The 16267-nt window shown below is 38.6% G+C and overlaps 1 protein-coding gene across 5 annotated transcripts in view; it reads left to right on the top strand.

Moving 5' to 3' along the window:
• RNF180 (ring finger protein 180) overlaps positions 1-16267 on the top strand; it is a 154578-nt gene that overhangs the window by 16991 nt on the left and 121320 nt on the right. For all 5 annotated transcript variants that reach the window (XM_045186417.2, XM_053913307.2, XM_053913305.1 and 2 more), the window contains exon 2: positions 16129-16263. In XM_045186417.2, the coding sequence (XP_045042352.1) occupies positions 16129-16263 (135 nt within the window). The remainder of the gene's footprint in view (positions 1-16128; positions 16264-16267) is intronic.

Below are 16267 nucleotides of genomic sequence, written 5' to 3'. Positions count from 1 at the left end.
TCTTCTTGCTACTCTGGTTGAATGCTTATTTCTTCCTTATGTTATAAATTGTTGGTCTGAATCCAAGCTTCCTCTCCTCCCTTGATGGTTCCCTGTAGATTTTTCTTTATTTTGTATGGTATAACCTTCATTTCTTCCTTTATGTCGTTGTCATACTCAGTGAGTTCTCTGAGCATCCTGACCACCAGGGCTTTGAACTCTGCATCTGATAGGTTGGCTATCTCCATTTTGTTTATCTTCTTTTCTGGCGTTCTGTTCTGTTCTTTCATTTGGGCCGTATTTCTTTGTCTTCTCCATTTGGCACCCTCCCTGTATTTGTTTTTGTGTAATAAGTGGAGCTGCTTTGACTCCTTGTCTTAGTAGCATGACCTGTTGTAGAAAAGGCACCAGTAAATTGTGTGGGTTGGAACCTTAGGTAATCGCCAGGGTGGGGCAACCTGCTTCACCACTTTGTGGCTCTGTGTGAGGGGAGAGCTCGAAGAGGGGACAGTGTTGCTGCCTGGCTTCTGGAAGTTGGCCTGGCACTCACCCATTTCCAGTGACTTCACCCACTTCCTGTATGCAAACAGGGCGCCAGCTGTTGCCCTGCTGGTGAATCTCAGAGTGGGTGAATTTGCATATATTCTAAGTCTGTGCAGGTGCTTTAAACGAAGCCTCCTGAAAATCCGACAGTTTCTTCCATTGCCCAAACCCCTAGTGATTTTTACAGCCAGGAGTTATGGGGATTTATCTTCCAAGAGCTGGAGCTCTGGGCTGTGGGGTTTGGCCTGGGGCTGGGATTGCTTGCTCCCAAGGTAACCCTCCCAGTTTTTATCCACCATACCTGAATGTGGGACTGTCCAATCCATTGTCACCACCACCTCTCCACTCCACTCCACCTCTCTGTGCCTCTCTGCCTGTCTCCACAACTCTGCCCTTCTTACCTGTCTGGATGAATGTGGCTTCTTTAATTCCTTGATTGTCAGACTTCCATACAACTATTTTCTGATGGTTCTGGATGTTATTTGTTTTGAGATTTAGTAGCAATTCTTTTTATGGTTGCACGAGGAGGCAAAGCGTGTCTACCTACGCCACCATCGTGACTGGAAGTCAAGTATCTGATATCTTTGACAAAGATTGAAAGCTAATGTGGGAGGGATCCTGAATTACAAGCCACCTTTCACTAAATAATACATGTTCTAGGAATATATATTGAACTACATAAGGCATACAAATTCCACAGGAATCTAGTAATATTTCTAAGACCCTGTTTTAATTTCTGCTTAATATAAAATTACTTTTGGGATCCTGATGTGTGTTTATATAGTTCACAAACAAATGTGAACTTGCTTTTAAAACTCAGTCATTTATGTTTTTGTAATTTTTCACAAACTATTGATTGCAGTGTCAGTAATAGTTCTTTTTTGTGGTCTGCTTGGATTTAGGCATGTTTTTTTCCTGTACTTCTGTGTTCATAACACAACCAAAAATATTCAACATCAGCAGGGGGAGCTGACATGGTGTCAATTTCACAAAATAATCAATATCTTGGCAGCTTATTTCCAACAGAGTTATTAGAAATGATGTTCTGTTTATGTGAATAATCACTAGTTCCAAAGCCTACTTCTGCAAAACAGTTGTGGATTACTTCTGGAATTGCTATGTCCTGTATAACAATGAGATTTCTTTCCCATAAACAGTATGCTATTTCTTTATGTTACAAAAGGAGCGCTCCTTCTCGTTTCCTGGAGCCATAATGTACCAAGCACTTCCAGCGTGCAGCCTTCAGGTGATTGATTATTGCCTCAGCCTCACGGCTACAGATACAGAGTGGTGCTTTTATGCAAAAAAAAAAAAAAAGAAAGAAAGAAAAGAAAGAAAAAGTATATGCATATTTTAAATTTTATGTACCCAGAGGGTATGGGAAGCATTTCTTAATCAGTATTCTGCAGGTCATTTTCTCTCTAATTTTAGTAGTTATCCACACACACCCTCACCCGCCAGTCCTGCCAGAAACTAGTAGATTTTTTAACCTTATAAATGCAAGAAAATTGTATATATAAAAAAATATTCAAATTTCCTTAAGTAGTTCTGATTTTTTTTTTACTACTATCAGCATTGCGACAGAGTAAGACTGAGAGTCTGTCATTATGAGAGTCTGTGCTCTCGTTGACGTATTTATCCATAGTCGTCCTGCTTTTACACAAATCTTCAGCAGACATAAGAGCTGTAGATGCTGCACCATTTAGGCGTAGTAAGATGGTGTTGAGAGTGAAGGTCATGACCCTTCTCTGTAATGTAGTTTCATTGGTTTTTTTCTTAAAACAACAAAATTTAAAAATATTATTTGCTCTGAGATGGTCTGTACTGGCTAAATCAGTTTAGTGTTTTATACTTTAATTAAGTATGCATTGCTCCTTTCACACTTCTGCCAATTTTACCTCCCTTGGCTTTTTATCTTGTATTTACCTTGTTCCCAATTTTAACAAATGTACAGATAATTGGTAAGGGGACTTCAAATTTTTTGGCCAGTTCACTTTTTGATTTTTCTTTCTTGTTAACTAACAAATGACTTTTACCTTTTGAGAAATTACCAACTCAATATTTTTCTCATTTATGCCAGAGCTTTTATTCTATGCATTCTGTAATGGGGCAGACACACAATAAAGCAGCATTCTAATGATGTCAAAATTAAGAAGTTTGGGTTCTTTCAGTACTGTTATGGGCTGAATTGTGTCATTAACCGCCCCTCCCCAGTACCACCAAATCCATATGTTGAAGCCCCAATCCCCAACATAAGTGTGTTTAGAGATAGGGCTTTTAAGGAGGTAATTTAGGTTAAATGAGGTCGTAAGGGTGGGGACCTACTCCAATGGGACTGGGGTCCCAATCTTTCCATAAAGTAATTACCCCTGAATTTGATTAGTCTTTTCTGTGGAAGCCTGTAGTAGACATAGGATTACTCAGCCAGTTTGAACTAAAGGGAACAGAGGAAAGAGAGAGTTTCTGATTTATGGACACCTATAAAAAAACAGAGCTGTCTGAATGCTGGCTGTGAATATGCCTTATCTTTCAAGACAATGGAAGAATGACCCTGAGGAAATTCAGATATCAGCAGGATGGCGGCCGCCTCTGTGGGCCCAGAGAACATAGGCCCAGAGGACAAGGCCGTGCCCTCCTGAGTTTCAGAGTGTGGGGCCACCTCCTCAGTTTCAGGGGCTAGACTGTCCAGCTCCCATGGGTGAGGGCCCTTGGCCATCCATGCTAGTGGACAGAAGGCAAAACCATCACCTCTGGGTCCCAGATGGCAAAGAGAATTGTTGTTGAGCCTTAAGGTCTAATGGAATTTGCTTTGGTAGGTTTTGGACTTGCCTGGGACCTGTCACACTTCCTTCCTTCCTTTCCTTTCCTTCCCTCCCTCCCTCCCTCCTTCCCTTCCTCCCTCCCTTCCTTCCTTCCTTCCCCTCCCTTTCCTTTTCTTTCCTTTCCCTCTTCTTTTCCCTTTCCGTTCCTTTCCGTTCCTTTCCTTTCCTTAGTCTATCCTGTGCCTTTCCCACCATTTTATTTGGAAGGACATAATTTTACTAGCTTCACATGTTCACAGATATAGTGGAGTATCACCAATACTTGATTTAATTGATTCTGAAATGGGTTCAAACTTGGGTGACTATTAGGATAGGGCGAATGTATTTTGAACGTGAGAAGGACATACAGTTTGTGGCCCAGAGGGATCATGTTACAGACTGAATTGTGCCCCCCCAAATCTGTGTGGTGAAGCCCTAATCCCCGATATGATGTTAGAGATAGGTCCTTAATAGGGGTGATTAAGGGGTGGGGTGCTAGTCCAATAGGACCATTTTCGTTATAGGGAGAGGAAGAGACCAGAAGTACACATGCACAGCAGAAAGGCTGTGTGAAGACCCAGAGAGAAGGCAGCTTTTCTACAAACTAGGAAGAGAGCCCTCACTGGAACCCAGCATTTGTGGCACTCTGATCTCAGGTTTCCAGCCTACAGAGCTACGAGAAAGCGTTTCTGTTGTTTAAGCCACCCAAACCGTGGTATTCTGCTATGGCAGCCAAAGTAAACTCATACAAGGATCATACTGAAAGGGCAGACATTTTTCTTACACTTAGAAAGCCAATGCTCTTGTCAAATTTCAAAGGAAAAGCTATTTTTAATTATCTGAATAGCCAAGGGAAAAGCAAACATGCCCTTTAGGTTAATAAATGTTAATAACTTTGAGCATATAATGTTAGTATTAGATAACCAAATAATTATTTTTAATCAACAGAACTCATTGCAGTTTTAGCTTTTTAAAGAAATGATCAGAAAGTATACAAAGCTCCCATATACTCCCTCTCCCCTTAACACAGTGCTTCCTATTATTAACACCCTGTGATCGTGTCGTACACTTGCCACAACTGATGAGTTAGTACAGGGTGAGGGAAAAGGAGGTTTACAGTTGTTCATATGGAAAATAATACAATAATGAATAAATAATAATATAATAAAAAACTCTGTGTTTCATGTGCTCGCAAATGTAAACCTACTTTTGGCTCACCCTGTATTGATCTATTATTTTAAACTAAGTTCCTTAGTTTAGGACTTTAAGCCTGCTTTTGGTCTACCCTGTATTGATCTATTATTTTAAACTAAAGTCCTTAGTTTATGGTTCATTCTTTGCCATGTGTAGTTCTATAAGTTTTAACTAATGTATGTCCTTAATTCACCATTTTAGGAAGATAAAAAATGCTTTTACTGCCCTAAAATCCTCCTATGTTCAACATATTCATCCCCTCTCTCTACCCAAATAGTTAGATGTTCATATATAAAGATGATGAAATTGCTGGAAAAACACTAATTTAAAATTGCTTTTCTTTACTATTCTGATAGAAAAGTTAAGAGTTCATTTAAGTCTAAATGTTTCTATGAAATACAAAAATACAAATCTGTTGTGTGGACTTCTCAGAATTTTAATATCATACCTTGTAAGCCCAAATTTGAATTTTTGCAGCTTGAGCTCTGAAGCTGCTTGCAGAGCATAACTTTGCCCTTTTTGGCTCTGGAACTGGCAGCAGCCTCCCCTGTGCTGATTGTACCGTTTGATAAATTGTGCCCTTGCATCGCTGTTACATAACACTCCCTGTACTCCCTGTGATTGTGTGATCAAAGACAGCCTCTTTGTTCTCTAGGCCTGGGCCGGAACTAGGACTTGCTGAGGTGAGCATGAGACTGCATTCATTCACTGTGTATTATTGTTCTCACCTGGTGACACATTGTTCGCACTTCACGGGTCCACTTGCTTGTTCCCTGGATCAGCCAACTATTGAAAGTCCAGTTGCCTCACCAATTAGAAAACAAATGGTGTAAGCTTCTGGCCTTTTTGCCCCTAGCAACTAACCCTTTGATCAGCTCCTTGCAACTTTTGCCTTTATAATCCCTAACCTGTCCCATCCATTTTGGAAGTATTCTCAGTTCATACCAAGAATACCAAGGACTACATTTCCCAGTTTGCAAATTACCTGAATAAATTCTCCTTAAAATTCTTTGAAAAGGTGTCTCCACATTTTTGTTTACAGTCTGTATGTGAGAGGTTTACTTTATGTTAGATTTTTCTATCTTGGCCCACTCCAAATATTCAAGATTTGAATTCCAAAAGTCTTCGTTAACATTTAACCATTTATTTGGTGGTGAAAGTGATTGTCACTTTTGTAATGAGAGAGCATCAGGGACACATTCCTACATCTCCATTCTCCAATCTTTCCTTGAGAATAGGAAATCCCCCTATAGGCAGAGGTAGGAAAATACCCCTCTGATGCCTTGTCCCGTTGGAATTCCTTGACTTCCACCTATCATGACAAACTGACCTTACATCCAGGACCAGATGATGAAAATTGTCACTGTAGACATTGCTTCATATTGAGAGTTCTTTCTCCACTGTTCTCAGAGACAAGCATGTAGTTATATTGGTGAGGGGTGGGGTGGCACAGAAACACACAAAAAGGCTAACTCTAAAGTCACTGCAAGCTTTTAAAGTAATTTTTCTATTGAAATAAGATACATACAGCCCTGGCTGGTGTGGCTCATTGGATTGAGCGCCGGACATCGAAGCAAAGGGTTGCTGTTTCGATTTCCAGTCAGAGCACATGCCTGGGTTGCAGGCCAGATCCCCAGTGGGGGGGGTGCACAAGGAGCAACCACACATTGATGTTTCTCTCCCTCTCTTTCTCTCTCCCTTCCCCTGTCTCTAAAAATAAATAAAATCTTTAAAAAAATCTATAACTTAAAAAAAAAGATAGAGAAAACAAACATCACAAGTGTACAGCTTGATGAATTCTCACAAAGTGAACATTCCCATATAATGAGTACCCAGACTGAGGAACTAAGAGTACGTTCGAAATTAGTACTGTATATTACTAGTATCACAGAAACTTACCAAGTACCGAATTAGCTTCTTTCCTTAATTTAACATTGTATCCTAGCAAATTTCTTTGAGCAACATAATGTCTCCTTCAAATAAGGGTAACAGCCCTGACTGGTGTAGATCAGTGGACTGAGTGTGGGCCTGCAAGCTAATGGTTATCGGTTCTGTTCCCAGTCAGGGCGCATGCCTGGGTTGTAGGCCGGGTCCCCAGTGGGGAGTGTGCGAGAGGCAGCCACACGCTGATGCTTCTCTCCTCTTTCTCCTTCCCTTCTCCTCTGTCTGGAAATAAATAAATAAAATCTTATTTAAAAAAAACAAATAAGGGTAACAATGTGAGAAAATATTTTCCATGATTTCATTCTTACCATGTAAACTGGTGAGAAATGTACATATTGGGGATAGGGTGGTCTTTGCTTATTTGTAATGCTTTAAGTATAGAAAGTAAGTCCAATAGCTGAATTTAAACATTTGAAAACAAATACAGATACCAATATATGAAAGTTGTATATACCAAGTAAGTGAAAGTGGTGCAGCTGAGATGAAAATCAACAGAGTGAGTCACGTGGTAAGGGAATAAATATGACAAATATCACGCACCTACATCACAGAGGTGTGTGTGTATGTATATCTGTGTCTCTGTGTGTAATGTGGTGTAACTATTGTTTATCCACACATGTTTTCTCTGCATATCAGGAAACAGATTTGCTAACATTGTCATTTATGTAATTCTAAGAAGATAGAAACATCTGCAGCCCAGAAAAGAAAATTGGTGTCATGTCTTGTAATAGGCATTTGATTTCTTTTTCACTTACTCTTTCAGTCCTTATACCTGTTATTTACTTCTACTGTGCTAGGTAGTAGTTATGGTACACAGTTGAATAATACAGGAGAGAGTGAGTGTCGCTGTCCTGTTTTTCTTCCTGATCTCCATGGTATGCTCTTAACATTTCACCATCAAGTATTACAATTGCTGAAGTTTTTAGTAGCTCCCTCTTTATCAGGTTAAGGAAATTTCCTTCTAGGACGCAATGTATTTTTGTTTTAAATTAATGAGTAAGTGTTGAGGTGTATCAAAAATTTTGTATCTTTTAAGACAGTTGTGTGTTTTTTCTTTTAATCTTTTGGTTTGCTGAATATATTGAATAGGTTTGGGTTCTTTTCCCCATTTTGAACCACCCTTGAATTCCTGGAGATGATTTTATTTGGTCAGAATGTATTATTATTTTAATTCACTGATGGGTTCTGTTGGCTAATATTTTATTTAGGATTTTAGCATCTATGTTCATGAATATATTGGCATATAATTTTTATACTCTCCTTGCCTAGTTTTATATCTCCTTGTCTAATCAATAAATCAAGGTTATATTTGTGGAGCTAGTCTTTCTGCTATATTTTCTGGATAATAGTTATATAAGTTACAAAGACCAACCATTTCTTAAAGGATTGGTAAAATTTGCCAATTAAATAATTTTTGCCTGGGTCCCTCCCTATTTTTTATGGGTTTGGGAGAAAATATTTCAATTCTTCTCAATTTTTAAAGTTGTTTTGGCTTATTCTTGTTTCCTAGTTTTAGGTTAATTTTAATAATCTGTCATTTTATTCACTGTATCTCATGTGTAGCCATGAATAACAAAGAAAGAGGTAAGCAGATTTGGAGACCCAAGAGTGTAGAATTAGATCTATGACAAATGCTGATATTTTACCAGAAAGTGTGGTAAGTAGCAAAAAGTAGATGAATAAATGAAACCTCTTTATGGAGGTTATAATTTAACCAAATTTGTTATAAACATATTTCTCCATATGGACTCATCCACTCTTAAATATTTTCAAGGATATTTGCTAGGAAATAAGATTTTCATAGTCCTTTTGGGACAGCGGCTCTGCATAAAGTGGCAGTCCTCAGAATGTGGGTCATGGCCCCGGATGTCTCTAAGACCTCCAGAGAATCAGCTCAGAGTTTTTTCTTGGTAATACTAAGATGTTATTTGCCTTTTTTCTTTTTACTGTGTTAACATTTCCATTAATAATGCAAAAGCAACAGTGAGTAGAACTGCTGGTCCCTTAGCGTAATCAAGGCAGTGGTGACAAAATGAACTTGGAGCCATTCGAGTCTTCACTGCCGTACACATGCAGTTTAAAAACAAACCTGTTTATTGAAGCACTGATTGCTACTGATTTTATTACATCTTCACTCTTAAATAAATACCTTTTTAACATTCTGTGTGGAAAAAATGGGAAGCATAAAGCCTTTTCTGCGGAGCACTCGGGGCAGATGGTAGTCTTGAGGCAGAGACCTTGCTCAGTGGTTTCAGCTGGGGGCTGAACGGTCTACCTTCCGTAGCACACCAGTTTCACTGGACTCGTTGACAGACTGGTTATTCAGACACGGCTTTTTGGCGCTATTTGTTATAAGTGATAAAATCTGAGCTTTAAACAAAAATTAGCACTTCGGAAAACTTGTATCTACCACTATAAACTTGGTTGTTGCCCAATAATTAGAAACTCTTCCTGAGGTTGGGGGTGATATTAACCAATGTGGCTTTTTTGATAATCTGTAATGAAATATGAAATGTAGCAATACTTGGGAGATATGCATGACTCAGTAAAATATGATTTTCTGAAAGGCCAGTGCATTGAGGAAATATCAGAAAATGACAGGAATATTAGGACAGGTAGTGAATTAGCAAGAGGGAATCTGTGAGCAGGCGATACGGAGGACATCATGCAGATATTAGCAGCTAGTGTGGTGTGAGAGGCCATGCATGGGATGGGAGATGAGGTTACCGTAACAAAGACTGTGACTTAAGTGGGAGGAACTGGGGTCCAAGGGGAGCACTCCATCTTAGAAAAATGCATGTATCTGATCTGGTTAGAACTGGAGTAAGAGATGGGAAATAGGATTTGGGAGAAAAGAAAGAACTGTTATACCTCAATTTCATAGGCTTTATTAGTCTTTAAGTTCCCACTTCAGTCATATGAATAGTAATATCAGTTCTGTAATTGCTGCCTCCAAGTCCTCAGAGTGTTAGAACCATGTGTCATATGCCACCAAAAATTCTTTAGACCCCATCGGAAAACAGACTTTTCAGTTGTTTACTTATACCATTCTCTCTCTTTCTAAAACCCATGCTAGTGATTTTGGTGCTGAGTTGGGGATGGACTTGAGTTTCCAGCCAACAATCATGCTGTTTTCTATTCAAAGGCTATCATTTTGCAGTAGGGTTCTTTACCATGTTTGATGTCTTCTTTTAATCGGTTCCCGAACAGAAGCCATCCAGCTCTCCCATAAATATATCGCTATTGGGTAACCTCTAGTTCTCCTTCCAAGCTCAGTTATATAAAAGCATAGCTTATTTCTTCACTTGAATGCCTTGGGTTCTTTGCAAAAGGACTTCTGTTTGGTTTGTCCCACTAGCTGCCCAGACTTAGTTAACACTTGGTATTGGAAAAAGACTGTAAGCTGAGCTCTCTGCCAGATCTTATTCATTTGATTACAACAGACATTTGTTGAGTATCTTTTTTTTGGTGCCAGATACCATATTTGATTGTAAGAATACAGATTTGAATAGCACATGGTGCTTTAGGAGCTCACAATTAAATCAGTAAGACATAAATACACACAGATAAGTGTAATACAGCAACATGACCAGTACTACTGTACAGCTGTGTTCCAAGTACTGTGGATCACAGAATGGGGAGCAATTGTTCTTCCTGGGGAGCATCTGTAAAAGAGAAACTTGGAGCTCATCCTTAGAGGATAGAAAATATTTCCTAACATGAAGTCAGAGAAAGGAAAATGATAACATGGAAAGAGAGCAGCAAATTTGAAAAAGGTATTTTTAGGGAACTGTGCATGGATGTGCAGAGTGTTAGTGTGGTATGTTTTTGGAGCAGACACCAACACTTGAACCAGTTTGGAGTCAGGTTTTAAAGGGCCATTATTTTGAAAAGAGGAAAGACTGATCTTTTTATTCTCTTTATAGAAAATATTACAAAATTGTCATAGCAAGAGGCAAACAAAATTATGCAGCCAGAAATATAGGGAAAGGGTAGAGAGGATTATACAAGTGGTCAGGACAGCTAATTGGTAAAAATAATATGATTCTAAGGTTTTGAGTTTTTAGTATGTGTGATAAAAGTTTCTCTTCAACTTTTACTTTGAGATGGTTGTAGATTCAATTGTGAATTATGGATTCTCAGAAACACCCTGTATACCCTTCATACCATCAACTTTATCCAGACTTCGCCAGTTAATGCATTAATTTGTGTGTGTTTTTAGCTTTATGTAATTTTATCACATGTATAGTTCCACATGAGCATCACCACAATCAGATAGAGAACCATTCCATCACAAAAGTCCCTTGTGCTACCTAAAGGACATTTATTTGACATAGTAAGGAGCTCAGACTAGATTCGGTAGATTGGTGTGTCTCAAATACAGTCTTCGGATCACCTGTAACAGAATCACCTAATGTGCTTGTTAAATATGCAAATTCCTACCCCAGAAACTTTGAATTAGAATCGCTGTGAATGTGGCCCTGTGACCTACATTTCAATAAACTCTCAGGTGCTTCTTACACCATACCTATCAGGAGATGAATTTGAGCTGACATCTGAATAAGGAGAAGGAAACCAACCACACAAAGACCTGGGGCAAGGAAGCCTAGATAGGTGCTATCAAAAGGAGTATCATAGAAGTCATACATGTAATTTTAGAAATTGTAGTAGCCACACTAAAAAAGAAAAAAGAATGTGAAATTAATTTTTACAACATATTCTACTTAATTCTGTTTATTAAAAATATTTCAATGTGAAATTAATATGTGTTCAATAACATCTAACAAGTGGCTATCATATAGGGTAGCACAAATCTAGAGAAGGTGAAGAGGCAGTGCAAAGGCCCTGAAAAGGAGATTCATTTAGAGATGAACATTTAACATTTGGAAGTGCAAATACTGGTCTAAAGCTTTGGAATAAGATCAAAACTAGATTTATAGATTTAAAATATCCTTTATATAAAATGGTTGTCACACCAATTGATTTCTAGTTTCATAGCATTGTAGTCAGAGAAGATCCTTGATATGATTCCAGTCTTCTTAAATTTATTGAGACTTGTTTTGTGTCCTAACTTGTGGTCTATCCTAGAAAACATTCCATATGCACTTGAAAAGTATGTATATTCTGCTGCTTTGGGGTGAAATGCTCTGAAGATATCAATTAAATCCATTTGATTTGGTGTGTCATTTAGGGCTGCTGTCTCCTTGCTGATTTTCTGTCTGGAAGATCTATCTATTGAAGTCAGTGGGGTGTTAACATCCCTGACTATGATTGTATTTGTGTTGATCTCTCCCTTTATGTCCATCAAGATTTGTTTTACATCATTAGGTGCTCCTGTGTTGGGTACATAAATGTTTACAGTGTTATGTCCTCTTGTTGGACTGTTCCCTTTATCACTATGTAGTGTCCTGCTTTGTCTCTTACTATAGCCTTGGTTTTAAAGTCTGTTTTGTTGGATATAAGTATTGCTACCCCAGGTTTTTTTTCCTTTCCATGTCCATGAGCTATCTTTTTCCATCCCTTTTCTTTTAGTCTTGTGTATGTTTGGTCTAAGATGGGTCTTGTTTTCTTATCCATTGAGCTAGCCTATGTCTTTTGTTTAGAGCATTAAACCATTTACATTTGAGGTTATTATTGATAAATACATATTTATTACCATTTTATTTTTTTAACTATTCCCTCTTTTTTTTTCTTCTTCTTCTTCTTATAGCAAGCCCTTTAAATTTTGTTGTAGTACTGGTTTGGTGTTAACAAACTCCTTTAGTTCTTTCTTGTCTGGGAAGCTCCTTATTTTTCCTTCAATTTTAAATGATAGTCTTGCTGAGTAAAATAAACTGAGTTGTAGGTCCTTGCTATTCATCACCCTGAATATTTCATACCAGTCCATTCGGGCTTAAAATGTTTCTGTTGAGAAATCAGATGACAGTCTAATTGGAGCTCCCTTGTAGTTAACTAACTGCTTTTCTCTTGTAGCTATTAGGATTCTCTCCTTGTCTTTAAGTTTTGTCATTTTAGCTATGATGTGTCTCCATGTAGGCCTCTTTGGGTCCAACTTTTTTAAGACTCTGTGGTTCCTGGACTTGTGTGTGTTCTTCCTTCACCAGATTAGGGAAGTTTTCAGTCATTATTTCTTCAGATAGGTTCTTGATCCTTTGCTCGCTCTCTTCTCTTTTTAGTATTCACGTGATGTGGATGTTGTTACATTTCATGTTTTCCTAAAGTTTTCTTAAGCTCTCTTCATTTTTTAAAATTCTTTTTTCTTTTTTGCTGCTCTTCTTGGGTATTTTTTTCCTACCTTGTCTTCTAAATCACTGACTTGGTCCTCTGCTTCAACTAACCTACTGTTTATTCCTTCCAGTGTATTATTTATTTCAGATATTTCATTCTTTATTGCTGACTGGCCCATTTTTATGGTTTCTTTGTCTTTTTTTCATGCTGTTGAGTATCCTTAGAATCATTACTCTAAACTCTATATCTGATAAATTGCCTGCCTTTCATTTAGTTCTTCTTCTGGAGGATTCCCTTATTCTTTCACTTGGGTCCTTTTTCTTTGTCTTTCCATTTTGGCTGTGTCTTTGTATTTGTTTCTATGTATTAGGTAGATCTGCAAAGACTCTGGTGAAGATCTATGTCAGATGCTGCCTATGACTGGCCCTGGGTAAACTTTTTGGAGCTATCAGTGATCCACAGCTTGTGGCTCCCTCTCTGGGCTTGGATGTGTGCAGAAAGGACCCGATTGCTCACCAAAGCCAGCTTTTACCAGCACCAGACCCAGGGGATGGTCAGCTAAAGTCTCAGAGCTCCTAGAGATTCACATTTGCTGTCTGGTTTAATCACTGATATAGCCTCCAGCTCTACTCAGCAATATGGCTTAAGCTCCACAGGGTGGGGCAAGAATGATTCCTGTGGGTAGGGCTATTGCTTTCCCTCAGGATGATGTCACTTGGAGGGGAGTGCTCTGAAAAAGAAAGACAGCTCCTACAGTATGGGGAATGACTGAGCACAGGGATCCTCAGAGCTGTTCCTTCAGCTCTATTCCGAGAGCCATCAGCACCAGACTCCTCATGCATCTCTAGTCCACTCTGCCTCTTCCTGTCAGGGCCCAGGGTGAGTGGCTGCAAATGAAATTTTGTGCATTGGCCCTTCAAGAGGCTCTCTGCATCTCCAGCCATCTCTCCCTGGTACAAACCCCATTGTTTTCAAAACCAGATGTTACTGGGTTTCCTTTCCCAGTTCTGATGGTCTATGCTGGAGAGCTCAACTGGGGGGTTTAGACCATGTACTTTCAGGGGGAATCCCCCAGGCCACTGAAATATCCCTTCAGAACATCAGCAGCTGCCCGTGGGGGCCCAGACAGCCCTCTTATGCCTCCTCTGCACTCCCTACCAGTCTCGTTGTGGTGAAGTGTTTTCTTCTGTGTGTCCTTTGTTATAAGGCTTCTCTCCAGCTAGTGTTCACTTGGTTCTTCAGGATGATATTTCTTTATTTAGTTGTAATTCCAGTTTGGTCCCGGGAGGACATTAGTGTAGCTTACAATTACTCCTCCACCATCTTGGGTCTCCTGTGTATCTGAAGAAGCCCAAAACACTAATTTGAAAGAACATAAATAGCTGTATGTTCATTGCAGTGTTATTTACAATTACTGAGATAAGGAAGCAGCCCAAGTGCCCATTAGTAGATGAGCAGATAAAACAACTATGGGACATTTACACGGTGGAATAATACTTGGCCATAAAAAAGAAGGAAAATTTTACCCTTTGCAACAGCATTGGATGGACCTGGAGAAGATTATGCTAAGAGAAATAAGTCAGTCAGAGGAAAACAATTATATAATTTCACTCATATGCAGGATCTAATGAACAAACTGAACTAACAAGCAAAATAGAGACGGACTCAGAGAGCAGGATGACAGTTATGGGGGGGTGAGGTGGGGATGGAGGGACATTACTTAATATATACTTCAGATTTTTTAAATAAAAAAATAGTTGTCACCAAGTATAATTTTCAATGATTTGTAGTGAAGACCTGTTAGAATCACCTACCGGGCCTTTTCTAAGTACATGCTTGCACGCCAAGGGGGCCTGGAGAAGTCTTGGGATGGGTAGAAATGCAGGGTTGTGTATGGATATCAGGGAAGGGGAGATCATAGGAAGATAATGGAGTTTCTCCATCATTGATTCTGATAGACTGCTCCCTGCAGTACCTACTCCTGGCGAAGAACCACTGGTGGATAAAAGGGACTTGAGGATTGAAGATGCTAAGGAAATACAGAGGTGAAATGAGTGCTAAAGAAGTTCAGTAAAGGAGGGGTCTTCAGTACTGATTCAGAGGAGGTCAGGAAATTTTGCAAATTAAGATATTGTTGATAATCATTTGAGGACAAAGTTTCAATAGTTGGACAGCTAGGCTAAGGTGGGTTCAGAACATGTTAGGGGAGACAAGTGCTGCCTAGGTACCTGAATGCCAGAGTTAGATCAGCTGCAGCAGAGGCCTGCTGTGCTCTCTCTGACAGAGTTCCTTAAAATATTCCTTTATATTTGGTTAAGGTCCGTCGATGTTCCCTCTCTCTCTCATAGTCCTTATAGCTATTGCTTTAAGAATTACCTGGGGAACTAAAGTACCCATTCCTAACTTCCTCCTCATCTCAGAATAAGTCAAATTTTCTAGGAGTCACTATGTTTTAAAGTTTCCTAAGTGATTCTAATGAGCCAGGCTAGAAAACAATTGATCCCATGACATAGTGAGCACTTCTGTGACAGAAAATAAGGTTTATTCATCTTTGTGCCCCTAGAGTTTGACTCATCATGTGGTTTATGGTTAGCTCCCAGTAAATGTTTGTTGAATGAGTGAAAAATGAAAGTGCTAACAAATGAGGATATGTGGCTCGGGAACCAGGCACTAGACTCGTGTGTGTAGCTGAATAAATGAACATTTCCTTTCTTTATAATGAATAGTTACCAGGACAGTTATTAAATACACTGCATCTATTTTATAATTCTTATTAGTGTGAAACTGTTTTCATAAATTGGTCTAAATCACATTATTGATATAAAATATCAGACTATAAAATTGAGAGGGCTATTCTCTAAGTTTCTTTCTTTGACTACACATACTGCCAGATGTAGTCCAGTTAACTGTTCCACTGACCACCCTATGCAAGAGAAATGATTGCATTCAGTATAAGGACTTTTTGCCATCAATTTAAAGTAAGTTTCAATTTTTAGAACATAAACCACAACTCAATAAATCCTATTGTATTTAAAAGTTAATGCTGTGGCTACTTAAAACATCCTACTTACAGGGATATTTATACTTCTTCATTATGACTCTTTTAAAGGCACTACAATAACTTATTTGACTCTTCAGCACTAGCCTTTTACCTCTTCCAATAACAGATAGAAATAGACATAAAATATTCTGCAAAAGTAAAATAAGCTGGTAGTTACTAAAACAATGCATCATCATCATAATTAAATGGAATGTTCAATCCCAGACATTGTTTATAGAGTTCTCCTAACCTAAGACCTGGTAACTTGTAGGTACCTCAACACATAATAAATAATTTTCTTCCTTCTCCTCATGTAGCTAATGCTGTACAAACGGTTTAGAAAATCAAGTTTAATGTGATACCATTTAACATTCTAACACTAACTTTATTTTCCCACAGATGAAGAGAAGTAAAGAAGTGATAACTAAAAATTATAATCAAGAAGAAATAAATATTCTTCAGTGTTGGAAATGTAGAAAATGTATAGCAACTTCTGGTTGTTTCATGAAATATCTTGAGAACCAGGTGATTAAGGTAA

The sequence above is a fragment of the Desmodus rotundus genome, chromosome 1, assembly GCF_022682495.2.
Source record: "Desmodus rotundus isolate HL8 chromosome 1, HLdesRot8A.1, whole genome shotgun sequence".
Lineage (NCBI taxonomy): Eukaryota > Metazoa > Chordata > Mammalia > Chiroptera > Phyllostomidae > Desmodus > Desmodus rotundus.
Note: the sequence above shows the minus strand (reverse complement) of the source record. Positions and strands in the feature narration are given on the sequence as shown.